Below are 20,007 nucleotides of genomic sequence, written 5' to 3'. Positions count from 1 at the left end.
TCAGGTATATTACAGTAGGGCAGGGGTCTTTAACAGGGGGTCTGGGACCCCTAGGGGGTCTTCAGAGTTCTTACAGGGGTGGCCGCCAAATCTTTGTGTGATAGGATCATGTTTTTTACATTAACCATTTGAACCCTAGCATCCCTATTTTGAGTGGAACATTAGCCAAAAATAGCAGATCTACAAGCTTACAACGCCTCGCGCTGCGAGGCGGCGTAAGCTTGTAGATCTGCTATTTTAAGTTAAGTACATTTTGATGCCAACACTTTTGTACTCTCATTGGACTTTTACTTGTAACAGAGAGTTTCTACATTGCAGTATTGATACTTTTACTTAAAGGGATATTTCACTTTCAAAAAAACTTTTGGTAATTTTGTCATCTAATCAGGCTTTTATGAATACCCTGAACAGTTTTGTATTAGCTTGATTCAATATTTAGATATTTGATGTAAATGTTACCAGGCCCTCCAGGCCCAGGGCCTCTCCCCACACACACCCATTGTAACTTCATTTTAACCATGATAGATTCATTAAAAACACCCATTATTTTTTCTGGTGACTCATAATACCCTCCTAATACGTGAGCAGGCCGTGTTTTTTTTTCAATAACGTTTCATTTATTTTTTATAATAATTTGTATGTATTTCATTTTTTCCATTTACCCAAATAATTATTAAAAATAAATGAAAAAAGTTATCGAAAAAACACAGCCTGCTCACGTATTAGGAGGGTAGTATGAGTCACCAGAAAACATAATGGGTGTTTTTAATGAATCTATCATGGTTAAAATGGAGTTTGAAGTTACAATGGGTGTGTATGTGGAGAGATGCCCTTCCACTGCTCCCTGTTGAAAGTGGAATATCCCTTTAAGTAACAAATGTGAGTACTTTTTCCACCACTTCACAGAAGTGATGCTTATGTGTTTCAGCAATTAATCGTGTACTGTGATAAATTAACTATGATGAGGTCTTTACGTGTTATGCAAGGCAATCATTATTGAGGATCCAATTTTGTTCAGGGTGCACTCTGCCCTTATTGTACTTCACTATAAACAGTCACTTTACTTGGTAAAAGGTCTACATTTATAAATGCTAATGATTTTCTTCCAAAGTGCTTTATATCTTTAGATTCACAGACAATGACTTTACCTTTGGTGACCCTTATTTATTGCAGTTTCATACAGTTTTAGCATCAATCAGTATCAATAGTATAGGCGTTTCTTGTTTTAGGATTTACTTTTGATAACAAACTTGGTGACAAAAAAAGAAGCATTGAAACATCCTCATTTTTTGGCAAGGAACAACACATATATTGGATGTTCGGAGAGATCAAAATCTTGCTAAAGTTTTGACTCGATTGATTTTATGTTTGCTTTTTATATCTTTGTTATTTGCCAGTGAAAACAGCATGATTGGCATGTTCGTCGATGTTCAGAGAAATCGAAGTTGAGCTAAAAGTAAATTAACGTTTTTTCTTTTTCCAGTGGTTTCATATCAAAGGCGCAAAGGAATTGAGGATGAACGGCAGGACTCTAAACTCGTATTCGTTTTTTACTTAAACCTTGGGGTGTAACTATATAGTAACTGCATCAAAATATTGTTTTTAACTAAAATTGAAGTATATCGAAATGAAAACAGCTAAAATCGAATCGTATCGCTTTATTTTGTATCGTATCGAATCGTCAGTGCAAAGAATCGATTGTATCGATACTAAATGCAATGCACAAGTAGTGCATTGTATTTTACATTTTTAAGAAGAAAAAATAAAAAGGAGGGGTTTAATTACTTTTCCTTTCCATATAGCTAGACTGGTCTATCGATAAATGTGTGTAATCTCTGTGTTCATGTCAAGGTGCAGGTTTGTCAATATACAATGTCCATGTATTTGGCAGATAATCACTGTTTACTTATTTATATCCATAATAATACATGTTTCCCTTAAAAACCTGCACTATCCACACCTTTCACACAGATTTAATTTCTTTGCTAAATAGCTACTATATCGATTTTAAATCATTGAATCGAATCGTATCGTATCGCCATGAATGAACCAATATCGTCCATGCATCGTATCGTCAACCATGTATCGTGATATGTATCGAATCGCTATTAAAATGTATCGTTACACCCCTATACTTAAACCCTCCAGAGTAGACCTAGCATACTGGACCTCAGTTGTTTTTTCCATCTATACAAAATCTATTCGCCAGAAATAGCGTGGTGAGCTATACGAGCTCACAATGCTGTTTCGGAGCTTAGATCTTCTGTTTTTGGCTAACGTTCACTCTCAGAATGTGGATGCTGGCCTTGCGCTCAAGTGGTTAATTTATGGGAAAGCACAACATTTTGAAGTGGGGTTTTTTATGGAGTCATTACGGGTGCTCACAGTAGCATAACAGCACAGCAGTATCTGCCCAACGCAACGCATCATCTGCTTCTCATAAACACAGGCTGACCCCAGTAGCCCCCGTGGGGGGCTACTGTCTGGCCCCCACCAACCCCAGTAATAATGGTGGTGTAAGAGCAGCAACGTCACTATATCGTCATTGTCGTGTGGAAAACCTGTATCTCAAAATGTGTACGTTCTTTCGCAAGGTAAAGCTCTGCTTCATCAAACAAGGCCGTCGCACAAAAGTAGTGAAAACAGCCGATCTACAAGCACACAACGCCTCGCGGTGCGAGGCGTTGTGTGCTTGTAGATCGGCTGTTTTCACTAGTTTAAATCATTTTTAAAATAATAAATGCAAAACGAACGGTTTTGGACATACGAGATTTTCACCCGATAACGACCATATCCGAACTGTCACTGGAGTAGCGGGAACGCCGCCGTCGCCCCCTGCAATGTTGTGGCCCTCGGCTTGGTACCCTAGACATGATTTGGCCCTTGGGGAAAACTAATTGGGGAACCCTGCTTTAACCAGTGAAAAATAGCAGATATACAAGCTCACAGCGCAGCACCGAGTGCTGTGCTGTGAGCTTGTAGATCTGCTATTTTTGGAAAAAGTCATGAAAATGTGTGCAAATCTTTGACTATTATGTATTTTCAAAGCGAACGTTTGTAACTCAAATTTTGCTTCTGGGGGGTCCCTGGAACTAAATATTTTGCGATGCGGGTCCGTGGCCAAATACATATAATTTTGGGGGTCCTTGACATGAAAAGGTTTGAGCACCACTGACATGGTAGTCTCTCAAGAACAGACTAACTGAGCTCCAGTTAACTGAAAAGGATATTTTCTTTGACGATGGCTGGCCAGATTGTTGACATACTGTAGAAACATAGGTTTTTCAAAAAGTCTTAGAAGGATTCAAAAGATACTTATAGAGTCGGGTCAAAATGTAATTTTCACGATTTTTCAAAAATTGCAGATCTACAAGCTCGCAGCGCGGCACTCGCGCTGTCTATTTTTCAATAGTTAAAGCATAAAATAATGATACACAATAATGTGTACCTGTTCTAAATGGGTTAAACAGTGTTCAAAGTTGTCAAAGTTACAGACTTCTAAGGGTCAATTTATAAACCCTGTATATCCCTTTCATGCCATCAATATTAAGCGCATATCTGGGAATGTTGCCCATATATGGACAAATTGGACATATTGTGTCAGTTTAACCAGTGTGGTTGCCGCGACACGAGTCACACTTGCAAATGAATTACATCCTTGTCCCTTTTATGCCCATATATAGAGATCCCTGTCCTGCGCGACCTAAAGGGCAAGGTCACTTTTCGCCCTTAGGCGTCTTACTGGTTATTATTGATGCTGCTACAATGTTGTGGGGAGTCGGAACAAAATGTTTTACTCTTATGTACCTGCACACAAGACTCATCACGTAATACCTTGATCCTTGAACCTGATGTCTTTGGCACTTTCCCAATGTATTGTAATTGTAAAAAAAAAAAAAAAAACGTAAAATAGGGCAATTTGTGAAAAAACTTACAAAAGAAGAGATATGGAGATGGGTTCTGCCCAATGGTATATTGTATTTAACTCAGTTACTGCCAAATTAAATATGCCTTCTAATGGCATTATTGCCAGAAAATCTCCATAGACTCCCATGTAATTTATAGTGCACAGATCATGCACGCCCATGTACAGATCATGCACCATGTTTGTGCAGGCTGTTCACAGCTTTCAAACAAAAAAAAAAAGATTGGAAATCCGTTCAGGCATTCTTGAGATAATAGCCATTATGTTTTACATTATGTAAGCAAAGATGGCTGCCCTGTATGAAAGATGGGGTTGTATGGGGGGTGGAACATGCAAAATCGCGATTGAAATCATGTTTACTAGATTTAATGGGGTCCAAAAAAAAAAAAAAAAAAATGTTTTTTTTTTCTAAGTAAAAGTCGCCAAAAAGTCGTCTGGCAGGGAAGTCCATAGTGAGATAGTTGATCTGAAAGTCGTTTGGCACTGTATGAGTTAAAGGGATATTTATCTATCTAGGTCGTCCTCAGACGAGCCCTCCATCGTTGTTTCCAGTCATCTCGGTTCTCCATACATCTGGCCAGCTCATTGGTGTTCTGTGTCCCTACGTCTTCCTTGAGTATGTCCACGTATGTTTTTGTGGGACGTCCTCGCGGCCGGTGCCCGTGTGTTGGCTCCCACAGTACCAATTTGCTGGCTGGAAGCTCCTGGTGTCTTTGGCAGTGTCCTGCTAGTCTCATTCTTCTGGTGGCAATTTTCTCGCTTACCTTTGGTATTCCCTCATACAGGCTCTCGTTTGTAACATGTGCACTCCTGTTGATGTTGAGTACTGCACGCAACATTCTAGTGTAGCACCCGTCTAGAGACTTCTGCAGGGTTGGCTTCAGGGTCCAGCATTCACTGCCATAGAGGAGAACAGACTCCACCGTTGCAAAGAAGAAGCTAAGTTTGATTTGGCGGGGGAGGTTAGAGTTCCATACACTGTTCATGCCGTTCAGGGCCCTCCAAGCGAGTGCCTTCCTTACTTTAAGGTCTTTCTCAGTTGAGTCGACCCATGCGCCCAGGTACTTGAAGTCCTTGACTTCCTTCAACACAGCTCCTTCTGTTGTTGTCAGAGGTGAGTGATCAGGTAGGTTATAGGTGATAACCTCAGTTTTCTTAGCGTTTAGCCTGAGACCAACTTTGGCACACTCTATCTCCACCCTGTTCAGGAGTTCTTGTGCTTGTTCCATGCTGTCGGAGAGCAGGCTGATGTCGTCCGCATAGTCCAGGTCTGTCAGAACTACTGCGGGATGCCGTCTTGACCTCCTTGGTGTTAGCGTGAAGCCAAGCTCTTGTTCCCGTCCCCCTATGGCTTTCCTGAGCGCATAATCTAGAACTATGATGGCTAGGGTGTCTCCTTGCATTACCCCAGCTCGGATGTCAAACACCTCACTGCTGCCATCTGGGGTCACCACTTTGGCCCTTGTTTTTGCGTACATGGTCTCGATAGCCCGGAGAATGTTGGGAGGGACATTGTAGGCCTCAAGGATCTTCACCATCTTGCTTCTGTGGATAGAATCAAAAGCCTTTTTGAAGTCAATGAAGCACAGTACAGCTGCTAGGTTGTTCTTTTTCACCTCCTCTATTAATCTCCTTAATGCCAGGATCTGTGCTACGGTTGTTCTCTCCTCTCGAAAACCATTTTGGTTCTCTCTCAGGTGAGGGTCGATGGCATGCCGTATCCTGTTCAGTATCATTCGGTTGAAGACCTTAGCAGTGATACATGTCAGGCTGATGCCTCTGTAGTTGTCTGGCTTTGAGAGGTCTCCAGCTTTAGGCACCGGGATGATATTAGACAGAGACCATATTTCAGGTTGCTTGTTGTGCTGTAGAGCATTGTTGCAAAAGTCTAGGATGAGGTTGTCTAGGTCGCAGTTCTTCAAGACCTCTGGGGGTATGCCATCCGGCCCAGCACTCTTTCCCTCTCTTAGGGTGGATTTTGCCCTGGCGAGCTCGCTGATTGTGAAGGGTCCATCGTCGATGTTCAGGCCCTGGAGGACTGTCGGTATATTTTCCTCCTCTCCCTCTTCCACTGATGTTCCCAGGAGCCTCTGGAAGTGGTCGAACCATGTTGCCACCCTCTCCTCTGGACTGTGTCCCTCCACCTGGCCCTCCTTGGCCCTCTTCCGCCCTGTCATCTCATTTATTACCTTCCAGGCCTCCCCGTATTGCCTTTCACCTTGCGCTGCCTGCACTCTTCGCACACTTTCCATCACTTCTTCCCCTTTGATGGCATCGTAGGTGCTGAAGAGAGACTGTTTGGCCTCGTTCAGTGTCTCGCGACCCTCCTCTGTTGGTTCACGCTCAAAGTATTATTTGATAAATGATAATGATGATAAAATGACCAAAAGTTTTTTGATAGTGAAATATCCCTTTAATTAGGATCTTAGCTCTGCAGCATCAGTGGAAGGACAAGGCTGTTTGGTGATGTCATTGTGCGTGAGTGTGTGCGCACGCGCATAGTAGGGCATTCACCAATAGTGATTTTTAATATTCGAATTATTCTACCTCAAAGTATTCGAATAGTCGAATATTCGACAGGACTGGCCAAACTGTCAAATATTAAAGGGGGCCTGTCACCTAAAGGGTTACTGTCACTTTAAGAATCATCTTAAAAAACAAGTTAATATTTTTATGATGTCAGTGTGGGATGTGCAATTATAAGCCAGTCAAATTAATTGTCTGTATCCACAAGTTTCCGCGGGAGTTTACTGGAGACCATCGGGACCAAATTTCCAGGTTTAACAGCAGACATACAAGCTCACGTCGCGTCGCAGATGCAACCCATTGTGAGCTTGTAAATCGGCGGCGGAAGCTCGATGCAGACGTCTGCGCAATGCACTATGGGGCGTTGGAAACTCGTGGATAGCCTGACTGTATGACTACTTACTGAACTGGTCAGCTGTTGTTGGGCAGATTACACTGAGACAGTTTCAGACTGTTTCAGGACCCACACTGGAGAGAGACCACATGACCTACTGTATCATACTATTATAATTTCGGGGCGTGACAGCGGACCTTTAAGTAAGCAAGAGGCGAACATTGTGAAAATAGCCGATCTACATGCTCACAACGCCTCGCGTTGCGAGGCGTTGTGAGCATCTAGATCTGCTATTTTCACTATGTTTATCTGCGGAACCGAGTCACATTAAATGTAATACCTACAATTCCAAGTGCTTGTCAGGGTGGGGGTCCCCAGTTCAAATATGTTTATTTTGGGGGGCACGGCCTAAAAAGGTTTGAGAACCCCTGGAATAGAGCATTAACAAATTCATCCTCCAGGGGCATTGACAACTCATTCTTATGACTTCCTATCTAGCCAAGCTTTATAAACTATATATTTTTTAAAGAAAAAAAAACAAAAAAAAAACACGAATATTCGACTTTGATGAACAACATCGAATAGTGACTTTGATATTCGAATATTTGGTGAATGCCCTAGCGCATAGCCTACCCCTCACACCTGTCTAGGTCCACAGGCTTCCCAGTGACCTCAGCCCCAAGTGTTGAAATGTGCTTTAGCTTTAGTTTAGCTTGAGGATATACAGTATGTCCAGATGTTACCGCTGCAGGGGATGATGAATGTAAACGAGATGCTAGGCACTGCAAGACCTAACCGCATTTCTGCAAGGACAACTGTATAGCCTTATTTAGAAATATGGTTTGTTTACTGTTTTGTGTGTGTTCTTCTCCCATAACATTCGTTTTAAGTCCTTTTAAGGGCAGTGGGTCCCAACCTTTTTGGCTTTGAGCCTCCCCTCTTATATCTGACAAAAAAAAGAGTGCACTCACACATACTATATATATCCTGTACGATGAATTGTGTAAATAATCTACAATCTCAGCAAGTGTATCTTTTTTTTATGTCCAATGCTTTTGTATTTAAGTTCATAAAGTCAACATAAGTTTAACTAAATGCATTAGATTCCAATACAAAAATGGCAAAAAAAACTCAAAACGCGTCGCAGTGCGACACGTTTTGCGCTTGTAGATCGGCTATTTCTTTAAAATGTTTGCTACTTTTGTGTGACAGAATGACAAAGTAGCAATTACGAAACGAGGTTTCTGCTACAGTATATGCAATGTGGCCTTCTGGAGTGAGTGTGGAAATATAGTGGCCGTGGCCGTCTCCATCACCAAAGTTGCCCACCCCACCCCTGCTTTAGAGTGTGCATCTATGTACTGTATATGTCACGGTTAGATAGAGAAACGGTGAGATAGAGAAACGGAGCGCTTGCCGTGCCGCACGGGGCGGAACAAGCGGTCGCCACAACAACGTCCTCCAGGCGGAGCCACTCGATTGTCCACGACATTGCAAGCGGCGCGAAGGCCAGCGGACCTTGGTCCTGCTCTTCGCCCCCGAGCGCCGCAGGCGCGAGTGGCCGCGAAGAGTTACGAAGCCGTGGTGAATGCAATCGTTATATTTATGCCCAGGCCGTAAGGCCTGGGCAAGCCCACGATAAACGCCCTGTCCAAGTGACTACAATGGAGCTAATGGCTAAGCTAGGCTAGGCTAGGCTAGGCTAGGCTAGGCTAAGCTAGGCTAGGCTAGGCTAGTAAATAAAGAAAGAGAGTCGCAAACGAGTGACGTCAGCGCCTTCACTATTGAATGGCTGCGTCGCCATCTGGTGGTGATTAGTGTGTGGTGAACTACAAAACGAGCGCTCTTACCACAGTCTCACTGAGTTACCCAAAATGACTGTAACATATATATATGATGTGGTGTCTCCAAGCCCTTGACTCTGTGGTGGTCTGTGTCCGTAGCTGATGAGGAGAAGTTGGATGAACGAGCCAAGCTAAGTGTGGCAGCCAAGAGATCGCTCTTCAGGGTAAGCTCCACACAACAGGTCTAATCTTTGACCTTTCATTCAGTTTCTCTCACTCACTCTCACGCACACACGCTCACACAGTCCCCGTCTCTCTCTGTCCTTCTGACACATACACACGCACAATCACGTTCCTCCACTTTAGAGCAACGTTCCACTTCAAGACACTTCAAAGTTTAATTTTCAGTATACTGTACCTGCTTTAATGATCGATCGATCGTCTCCAAAGCCTTTGACAACAGGACTGTTTTTTTTTTTTTTATATTGGAGAAAACCTTTTGTTTTTCATTAGAAAAAACAAACATCCGATTAGACATGTTCCTCTGTTACTCTAGTTTAGAGTTTAGTTTAGAGTATTACTTCAGAATTCATAAAAAAATAAAATAAACCTCACTTGGTTTGGCCTAGTCTGGCCCTTCACATTAAAAAAGCTTTTTCCACCAGCCCTCAGAGAGGGCGAGCCAATCAGGGCTGTAGGCTTGGGGCACGTGGTGGGTGCTGGCCTGGTTCAAAACCATTCAGCCAATCAGGCGAGTCTGTGTGTATTCAAACACATTCCCCCCTCCACTCTTATTACAGACATCAAACAGATTGTAGTCTTTGATGCTTTCAGTGACTAACGAGCTATTGACACTTGTATGGCTCAATCAATTACAGCAGCTCGCAAGCCCTTTGAAGTTCAGAGGGAGCAATTAAGAGCAAGTCAACTTAACAATTTTTTAAACCACCCCCTGCCCGCCCCCCCAGAAGTGGAATGTCTGCCCGAAATCTCAGACTCTCTTCCCAAAACGAAGTGTGTGATAGAGTCTGACGCTTGCAGTCAGGCTAGGTTTGGCCCAATAATGTCCGCCATGATACCAATTAAGGCACTAATCCTATTAACCGATTTCGGGCCGCCGACATGAAAGGGTTAATTGTCCAAAGTGCCGGTCGCTTTCTCCATCCGCGGCCACTCTCTTATTTTGAAGGCCGGAAGTAGATCGAGCTCACAATTCCCACTTGACGATGTTCAAGATTCACCCGTGACTAGTTCCGGTCCCGAGCGTAAACAATGATCTAAGATGGATGCCTTCATGCTTGTGCTATTTTAGTGAGAATACAATGCCATCCTTCCTTGGCATCAAAAGTGTTTTTTGGAGAAAATGGACTGTAAAGATGAGAAAGACCGTTGGTTTCTATGGGATGGGATCACTATTGCGTGCACGTGGATGCGCGATGATGATGAATCGGCGACTTCACCTGTGCCAGGGTTATTCACCGGACCGAAGGTAACCAGTGCCACATTTACTGTATATATAGTATATTTCGCGAGTCATCCCGCGATCAGCACTGTGGACACCTTTTAAAATTTCGCGAGACATCGCGGGATCTGCATTAAATGAGTTGGGTTGAAATGCTGGCTGACGCCCTCCCAAAACATTTGTCCTGCATGGTAAGTGTGAACAAAAGAACACAAATTATTCAGGTTTAAACAATATAACGATGTATCGATACATATAGTGACTGAAACCAAACCTTGTTTTCTTTCCAACAGAAAATGCTTGTTGAAAACTGAAGTAAAATAAAAGCAAAAAGCACATGTATAAAACGTAATGTACAAGCATCAGTTGAAACCATGAAAGGGACATTTAATGGTGCAACTGCGCACACTTTGGCATTGCCTGTCTGATGACCTTTAAGGCAATTTCTTTCATGATACATTATTTTAATCTTCTCTGGTAGTCAAACTCAATCATCAGACTCCTCTCTTACCCTCAATATTAATAATCCTCTAATACTCCAAAACGCTGCGTCGCATCTCCACTACCGAAATATCTCACTGCGAGGGCAAATTGATTTGACATCTTTAACGATTTTCTATATCCACCCCCCTGCCACTCCAGGAGTTGGAGAAGAGCTTAGATGGCGGAGTCCCAAAGCCGCGATCCAAGAACGCGGCGGTGGAGAGGAGACTGAGACGGGGCCAGGATCGCTCCAGGACCCAGCCCATCACCACCGAGGAGGTGGTCATCGCTGCCACGTAAGCCTCCTCCGCAATGTTCTCTTCTCTCTCCACACCTTCACACTCGTTCAAACTCATTGCAGTTAGAACTGCAGATTCACGCCCAATATTAGGCCGTAATTCACCCTTTGTCAGCCTTCTGGTTGGTCCCTGACTGACCAACCAGCAGGCTCTTTATGCCTTGTCCTGCCCTGGTTCCGCCTTTTTTATGTTGAATTTGCTAAAACGTAATTTTTGGAGAAATAAAAACATTTCAAAACAGGCCCAGTCACTATACTGCACCTGAGAGGCACCGTTTTACTGAAAGCAAGTTTAAAATGAGAATTGAAGACACATAATAACAATAAGAAGCAACTGAATTTCAATGGTGGTGGATGGAGAGAAAGGACTTTTGTCCCACCAAGACACAGCAACCAATGGGTGCGAAGAGGGGCAGGACAACGGGCGGGACCTGACAAAGGGTGAATTAGGGTTGAGATTCGGAACCGGAGGAACCGAATCCAACACGGAGGAATCGGAAATCGGTTCCCTCACAATTGGAACCGTGTTGACGACCATGCAGACTTCAGTACAGGTTAAAATGTAATTTATGATGGCGTGTTATTTGTAGACAGATGCTCATTGTTTACCTGGTGAACAGACGGATGCTAGGTTCATTGATTATCTGATATCCTATACTTTCAATGTACAGATTATTATTTGGAAAGTACAGTAGGCCTATATTGTTTAGACTGATTCTAGGCACAACACTGTCTCTGCATTTGATGTACAGTATGTGTTTACCTCGCTTATTGTAAGTCGCTCTGAATAAGAGCGTCTGCAAAATGCCTAAATTGTGAATTGATGTCAATAGTCATATATTACAGAGCCACACATTTAGATCATAATGTTTGTGTTGACCGCATAATCATAATTCAAACCCGGGTTTGAAACCAGTAACACTGCACCTGTGTCACGTGAATGAGACGCTCTCTCTTTTGTCTTTGAAAAGAGATGACCACACATAAATAAATATTTATGAATGGCTTCACCAACTGTGAGCCGCTATTGTGGTTAGAAGATTATGTCGAGCACACCTCAAGTCCTGTAAATATTTAATATGTCTGTCAAGCTCAAAGCTCCGTCTTCATTTTCACACTTTGTCTGCCTGAAATTCAATCCCATCACTTTTTTATTTTCAGCTCTGGAACAGAAATGAAATTAACATTAAAAACTAAACTAAAATGTTAGGGAGGGACTAGAGGAGATAAATACGGCTGTATATTTATTCGACTAAAACTAGACTAAAACTACAACTTTTCAGCTGAATAATGACTAAAACTAAATGAAAATGTATTCAAAAGACTGACTAAAACTAAATCAAAATTTGCTGTCAAAATCAACTGTACCTCCATGGTACATGATTGAATTCCATTGCAAGGTGGCGCCCGCTGGCCTAGTGGTCCAGGCGCATACCACATACTAGGCTATGATGCCTGCTGGCGTCGCCGGCGCCGGTTCGATTCCTGATCCGGAGGACCTTTGCCGCATGTCAATCCCCATCTCTCTCTTTCCCCATTTCCTGTCAGTCTACTATCCTGCAAATAAAGGCATAAAAAGCCCCAAAAAAACAGTTAAGAAAAAAAAAGAATTCCATTGCAAGACAGTATGTTTTTTTAATTCCCTCCTTCATGTTTTTCTCGCTCCGTGTGTCCTCTCTGTCATTGTGTGTGTGACTTTGTCTCTGTGCCCGGCTACGTCCCCTGTAGTGTCCCCCCACCCGCGTCACAAACAGTGACTGTGCACAACGCTGTGGCACGTGTCCCTAGTCCAACCCTAGTCAGCAGTGCTCTGCCCCCGTACAGGTACATACCTGGCACACACGTGTGTGCATGGGTTTGAAGGGTCAGCCCGCACAGACCCTGTAGTGACTAACATGACCACATTCACTCTGGAATGCGTTGTCTGAATGTGTATGTTCTCACATCTAAGACACTTGATGCAATGTATTTGTGTGTTTTTGGTGGCATTACTGAGGTTCTATCCTGCTCAAAGTACTGGATAATATTATGTCAGGGGTCTTCAGCCTTTTCCAGCCAAGGACCCCTTAGCTAAGAGACAGATGAAGCAGGGACCCCCTCTACATGTTGTATAAAACAGTTTTGCAGATTTTCATTGATTTCAAATGTAAATTCATAGACTTGTTTGACAGCTCTGTCATCAGTCGATATTGGATTTGTGTTAATGTGTTTTTTCAGACATTTAATCGCTTAAATTGTAGATACTTTGTAAACCTTTCACTCGGTACTTGGTCTGCTCTTTTTTTTACCTCCATACCCAACCTATTTGCCGAAAATAGCTATTTTAGGCCAAAGTTAATCTTGTTAATCTAAAAGAATTATCCTATCACAAAAATATTTGGCTCTTTTTGTGAAAAAGTAACTCTGAGGACCCCCTAGGGGTCCCGGAACCCCTGTTGAAGACCCCTGTATTATGAGATCTCAGTGGATTTGGAAATACTAGGGTTTTTTGTTTGTTTGGCGCCCTCTTGTGACCACATGATGACCATGACTGACACTGACACTTATTCTAATAAAGGTGTTTGAGGAGCATAATAGGTGTCTATGAATGATCTTCCATAATGAATGCCTCATAATAGGGGTGTGTATGTGTATGTGTGCGCGTGTGTATGTCTATGTGACCGTCTACCATTGCAACTTACTTATCGTCGTTGTCGGGTGAAAACCTTGTATGTCCAAAACCGTTCGTTTTGCATTTATCATTTAAAAAAAGAACTAAACTAGTGAAAACAGCCGACCTACAAGCACACAACACCTCGCAGCGCGAGGCGTTGTGTGCTTGTAGATCTGCTGTTTTCACTACTTTTGTGTGACGGCCTTGTACGATGAAGCAGGGCTTTACTTTGCGAAAGAACGTACACATTTGAAACTTGGAGATACAAGGTTTCCACCCGACAACGACGTTATGCCACACCGTTTGCATCGGGCATGTCTCACCTTGCATGTCTAAAGTGTTGACCATCGGTATTGTCTATTAGAATCTTCCTCATGATTACGTGTTCTCTCCGACTAGCATCCGTTGTCATCTCGGCTACACATTATTGCCTTACTGCAGGGGTTCTCAACCTGTGGGTCGGGACCCCCAGGGGGGTCCCCAAATTATTTTGGGGCGGTCCCCTAGACGATTAACTTAATGTGCAACATTGTTTTCTCACTCAACAGTAAACAAACCAACAAAGTTTAAGTGTATAGAGAGGGTTTATGCACATTCCTAAAGTGACAATTTAAGCCTTTTTAAATGCCTCTAAAATGACAAATTAAACATTGGTCAAATTGTCAAACATTAGAGGCAGAAATTGTGAAAATAGCAGATCTACATCCTTACAACGCTTAGCGTTGCGAGGCAAAGTGAGCATGTAGATCTTTCACAATTGAACCGTGTTATACAAAATGTAATGCCTCAACTCTTGGTGCTCATCATGGGGGTGGGGGTCCCAGTTAAAATACGATTATTTTGGGGGTCGCGGCATAGAAAAGGTTGAGAACCGCTGCCTTACTGTGTGCCTGCATGCCTCTCGCTGGCCTGCATGTGCTCAAATGTCTGTGTTTACCAGAAGTCTCGTGTGTGTGTGTGTGTGTGTGTGTGTCTCTCTCTCTCTCCTCTGGTTGTCATTCCTCCTCCCAGCCTGCAGGCGTCCTCGCAGCAGGGCTCGGTGGCCCGGGAGAAGGCGCGGGAGGCGCGGCAGCTCCAGGAAGTCCAGGAGGCGGAGCAGCAGCGCTTTAAGCCGGCCTCCCCTGTAGTGGAGGTGGAGGAGAACAACAACCAGCAGGTACTATAGGGATGGGACCATGAGCCATATTATCCTATATCGTGATATTGAATGCTTTAGCTATTGAAAAATAGCAGATATACAAGCTCGCAGCACAGCACTGCTTGTAGATCTGCTGGAACAACATATTTTGAGATGGGGGTCCGTGGCCAAATACAAGTAGTTTTGGTGGTCCTTGGCATGAAACATTTTGAGAACCACTGACAGAAACATAGTTAAAAAAAAAAAAAAGGAAGAATAAAAAAAAAAATCACACTCGTGTGTGTGTGTGTGTGTGTGTGTGTGTGTGTGTGTGTGTGTGTGTGTGTGTGTGTGTGTGTGTGTGTGTGTGTGTGTGTGTGTGTGTGTGTGTGTGTGTGTGTGTGTGTGTGTGTGTGTGTGTGTGCGCGCGCAACAGCGCCCCTCCCTTAACATGTGTGGTCAGAAAAGGTTACTGCAGGAGTGCAGGCTACGGACACGGAGACAGACAGACAAACAGACAGACAGACAGACCCACACACACGGCCACGTATAGGAGCGTTGTGACCACCGCTCAAAAACCTTAGAAGGATTTAGAAGACACTTATAGAATCGGGTCAAAATATTCAAAGATTTGCACACATTTTCAAGATTTTTCATATAGCAGATATACAAGCTCACAGCGCGGTGCCGCACTGTGAGCTTGTATATCTGCTATTTTTGTTAATATTTAAAGCATAACATATTGCGTAATAATGTGTTCAGGCCTAAATGGGTTAAACACTCACGATAATGTATCGTGGAGATTTAAGTTATCGTGATATCGCCCTCCGTCATGCACTGGGATCAATTCACCTTTTTATTTGCGGAGCTGCATATCCGCTACCACTTAAACCCTCTATAATTGGTAAAAGGTACTTATAATATACGTACTTGATACAGTCTTTTTTCACTCTATATCAGGGGTCTTCAAAGTGTTCAGGCTAAGGACCCCTTAGTTGAGAGAGAGATGAAGCAGGGACCCCCACTACCTTTTCATAGATTCCATATAGTTTCATTGTTTGACAACACAATCATCAGTGTATGTTGGATTCATGTCAGTTTGTGTTTTCAGATATTTAACCACTTGAACCTTCAATACTTAATAAACTTGACCTTTCACTCTGTACTTAGTCTGCTCTTTTTCCCCAATACACCAAAGCTCTTTGCCAAAAATAGATGATCTACAAGCTCACAACGCCTTGGGCTGCGAGTTTTCTCAGAATATGGACACAGGGTTCAAGTGGTTAATATATAATAGTAACTCCCCCCCCCCCCCTAGGTGTCCCTGACCCCCTGTTGAAGACCCTTGCTCTATACCAAATGTCTTTGCCAAAAAATAGCCGATCTAATTGCGACGCGTTGTGCGCTCGTAGATCTGCTATGTTTTTGGCAAATGCTCCGCCCCCAGGATAATAGATTTTGATTTCGTAAAATCGCGATGTATTTTGTCACAATAATCGTGATATGACATTTTCATATCGTCCCGCCCCCAGCAGCTACCGGATGAACCCGACCTCTGCGCCCTCACCCTGGCCGAGAAGATGGCGCTGTTCAACCGCCTGTCGCAGCCCGCCATCAGGGTGACCCGGACCAGGGGGGACCTCCGCCAGCGCAGGGCCAACCCCCGCTACCAGACCCAGCCAATCACACTGGGCGACATGGAGCAGGTAGGAGGAGATTAGGGCATTCGCCAAATATTCGAATATTTGAATATTCGAATATCAAAGTCACTATTCTACGTTTTTTAATTTAGTTTATAAAGCTTGGCTAGATAGGAAGTCATAAGAATGAGTTGCCAATGCCCCTGGTGGATGAATTTGTTAATGCTCTATACCAGGGGTTCTCAAACCTTTTTTAGGCAGTGACCCCCAAAATAAACATATTTGAACTGGGGACCCCCACCCTGACAAGCACTTGGAATGTAGGTTTTACATTTAATGTGACTCGTTTCCGCAGATAAATATTGTGAAAATAGCAGATCTACATGCTCACAACGCCTCGCAACGCGAGGCGTTGTGAGCATGTAGATCGGCTATTTTCACAATGTTCGCCTCTTGCTTACTTAATATTTGACAGTTTGGCCAGTCCTGTCGAATATTCGACTATTCGAATACTTTGAGGTCGAATAATTCGAATACTGAAAATCACTATTCGTGAATGCCCTAGAGGAGATAGATAAATGTATTTGAGAAACAAATGGGATTTCCCTGCAGTCTGAACAAAGCCTCAGTGTGTGTGATTGTCTCCGCTCCAGGAGGCCTCAGACATAGATGAAGGTCTCAGTGATGATCAGGAGCTGTCTGACAGCCCAGTAGAACTCCTGCAAGTAAGCTTGTCCCCCCCCCCGGTGTCGGCAATGGTGTGGCAGGCAGGCCGCAAAGTAACTGCTGAACCACAGAGGCCTAATAACAACCGAGGCAATGACTCTGTGGCTGTTTTAAAACCACTTAAGCCCTCTAGACGTAGTAAACTGGACCTACGTTAGCTCTGTACTGTCTGGGACTCCGTCTACATCAAATCTCTTCACCAAAAATAGCCATTCTACAAGCTCGCAACGTGACACGTTGTGAACTTGCCGATGTGCTATTTTTGGCTTAGGTCCCCCCCCAGAATATGGATGCTGGGGTTCAAGTGGTTAAGTGAGATGCATAGTTTCGCAAAAACAGCGTAGCCTGGCTTCTTCAACCCTGGTATTTAGGTGCTCCCTAGTACTGCTGGTTTTCTATAATACTGGGACATTAATCATCTGGTGTCCTCCTCAGGTCTAATGTATCTGGATTCAACATTTTACTTTTTTTGTGTGTGCGTGTCAAAAGCGGTCTTAAACAAGTGTTTTCTTTAAAGGGGGTGCTTTAACAATATTCAATAGAAAAATGTTGACAAATTTGTTTCATGAGGGGACACTAGTAAACCCATCGTGATCGACTAGAGTCTTCGTCCAAGTCTATGAACGGACGGTTACATTTAATTAAGCTCAGACACACAATTATTAATTTCGTCAAAAGGGGGAGCATTAATTGTCTGGGTATTGGTCTTGGATATGGTTAGATATGGGGAAATATGTAATTTCAGCATGAAAACATGGACTATTGTGTCCCAGCATTCATCTACCATAAGACAGGGGTCTTCAACGTTTTCAGGCCAAGGACCCCTTAGTTGAGAGAGAGATGAAGCAGGGACCCCACAAACCCCTAGATTCCATATAGTTTCATCGTTTGACAGCACAATCATCAGTGTATTTTGGATATCTTGGTCTCAATTTGTGTTTTCAGATATTTAACCACTTGAACGTCAATACTTAATAAACTTGACCTTTCATTCTTTACTTAGTCTGCACTTGACTTTTTCCCCTCTACACCAAACCTCTTGGCCGGAAATAGCCGATCTACAAGCTCACAACGCCTCGCGGTGCGAGCATTGTGAGCTTGTAGATCTGCTATTTTTGGCTAAAGTTCTCAGAATATGGACGCTAGGGTTCAAGTGGTTAATATAAAAAAAGAAGGGGAAAAAAGCTTCTTTCATGCAAAGATTTGGAGGCCCCCCTGTTGAAGACCCCTGTACTAAGACATCCAGTATTAATCCCCCCCCAGACTGGGAAGTGGGATGACCTTAACGTAACCAGCAGCACCAAGGGGCCCCTGAGGGCCACAGCTGAAGAACTCTGATCCAGGCAGTTCTAGTGGCCCATGTGGAGTCTTTGTGAATGCACAGTGTGTATCATCGCATGGCCCAGCTTGTAAACAAGTTGTGATTCAGTGGCTTTTAACCGTACGTAAACGTCAGTCCTTCATTCATCCTATTGTGTCATGGTGGGGACTGATGATGCGTGGATGGTTTATGGATTCTTCTGCTGGCCGTATTTCAGCCTGGCTGGCATGATGACTGAATGACGTGAATGAAACCACTGTGGAGAAGGAGAAAGAGAACAAGAGGAGTTATTTCATCATTCACCCACAGATGGGTATTTGTGTTCTATTTGGTAATCCACAGTCTGTCGATGAGTGGGAAGGACGGAGGTTGAAAACAAACGTAGTTGAACTTAATGGCGGCTTTGTAAAAGCTTCAATCAACATTGTTACGGATTTGTACTTTGAATGTACCGGTATATAAAACAGACTTCTTTGTAAGACTGGTATAAATTAGATGTGGTATTTGCACATCTAATTTACAGTTTCACTCTTTACACTTTTGAATGTGTATTGTGTACTGTATAGAGAATGTATTATTGTTAAAATTCTTTGCTATATTAATATATTTGCTATTCAGCCTTATAGTAAAAAAACTGAATTCTATTGTTGATACCAATAACTGATTCAACGATTGAGTCACTGAACAAAAACCATATGATAATTTGTTCATCGCATAATCATAGTATTATTTATTTCACAAAGACAACAAGAAATTTGCATTTGATCAACACTTGAAATGAATGAATAGATCTGTTACTATCAACGAGGAAGTGCCCTGTGAATGAAACGGTCCTTCCACTGGAATTCCCAGACAGAGTGGGGACGGAGTTGGCTGTGAACACGGCAGGTGCCGATGCCTTGACCTGGCTGGTATGGAGCCATTCTCTGAACCGTTAGAAGGTCAATGTTTTCTGCAGGTTTCGTTCCTTTGTGCCCGGTTAAATTCCAACGTCTTCCTCTGCTGAGAATTGTCTCACACAGCTACTGTGTCGACCGAGGTGACAGTTAATTGAGGAGTGGTACATCCCCCGCATGAGCTAATCATACCCTCAGCCAGGGCTGGGTATTTGATAAAGAATTTCTTAGACAAAATAATCATTTATTCCTAATCAGTTCCAAAACGTTGTGCCAGGCAGAATGCAAGAACTAAAGTCTTGAAGTTTTGATTTAGAACATAACAACTGCTAGTAAAATGCTTACCGTATGCACCTTCTGTCAGAGTCTGCATTGGAGTCATTTGGCTATATCTGGATGCTTTGTGCCTGTTGGACGTGTGCGTGTGTGCGTGTGCGTGTGCGTGTGTGCGTGCGTGCGTGCGTGTGTGTGTGTGTGTGTGTGTGTGTGTGTGGAGAGGAGGTGGGGGGGGGGGGGGGTTGTGCTGGCATGGCTTTTGTGACGTGGGCTTCGATTGACCCGAGTGAACCAGGGCAGCCTTTTGATGCACAGGAAGTGCGGTGAGTCAGTCAGGCTCAGGCGATTACTCAGCGTGATTCTGTGCCCCATTGTCTGTGTCTGCCTTTTGCCTGGCCCTGTTTCTGTGTTAGACAGGATGGCTCGCTGATTAGGCTTGCTTCCACCTCCACCACACTGACCCACTTCTCTCTCTCTCTCTCTCTCTCTCTCTCTCTCTCTCTCTCTCTCTCTCTCTGCGCCACTTGTTCATTCTAACACTGTTACTCTTATTTACGTTCTTATTC

At 43.4% G+C, this 20,007-nt stretch overlaps 1 protein-coding gene across 1 annotated transcript in view; it reads left to right on the top strand.

The window, feature by feature from the left end:
- The window catches only part of LOC308306623 (supervillin-like), a gene marked incomplete at both ends in the record, with an annotated part of 129,764 nt that overhangs the window by 41,689 nt on the left and 68,068 nt on the right, over window positions 1-20,007 (top strand). Inside the window, 6 exon segments of the mRNA XM_080751661.1 lie at window positions 8,729-8,793; window positions 10,674-10,810; window positions 12,541-12,636; window positions 14,477-14,621; window positions 16,115-16,288; window positions 16,876-16,947. Coding sequence (XP_080607787.1) covers window positions 8,729-8,793; window positions 10,674-10,810; window positions 12,541-12,636; window positions 14,477-14,621; window positions 16,115-16,288; window positions 16,876-16,947 — 689 coding nt within the window.

Source organism: Nannobrachium achirus, assembly GCF_963921795.1.
Source record: "Nannobrachium achirus genome assembly, chromosome: 21".
NCBI classification, from domain to species: Eukaryota; Metazoa; Chordata; class Actinopteri; order Myctophiformes; family Myctophidae; genus Nannobrachium; species Nannobrachium achirus.
Note: the sequence above shows the minus strand (reverse complement) of the source record. Positions and strands in the feature narration are given on the sequence as shown.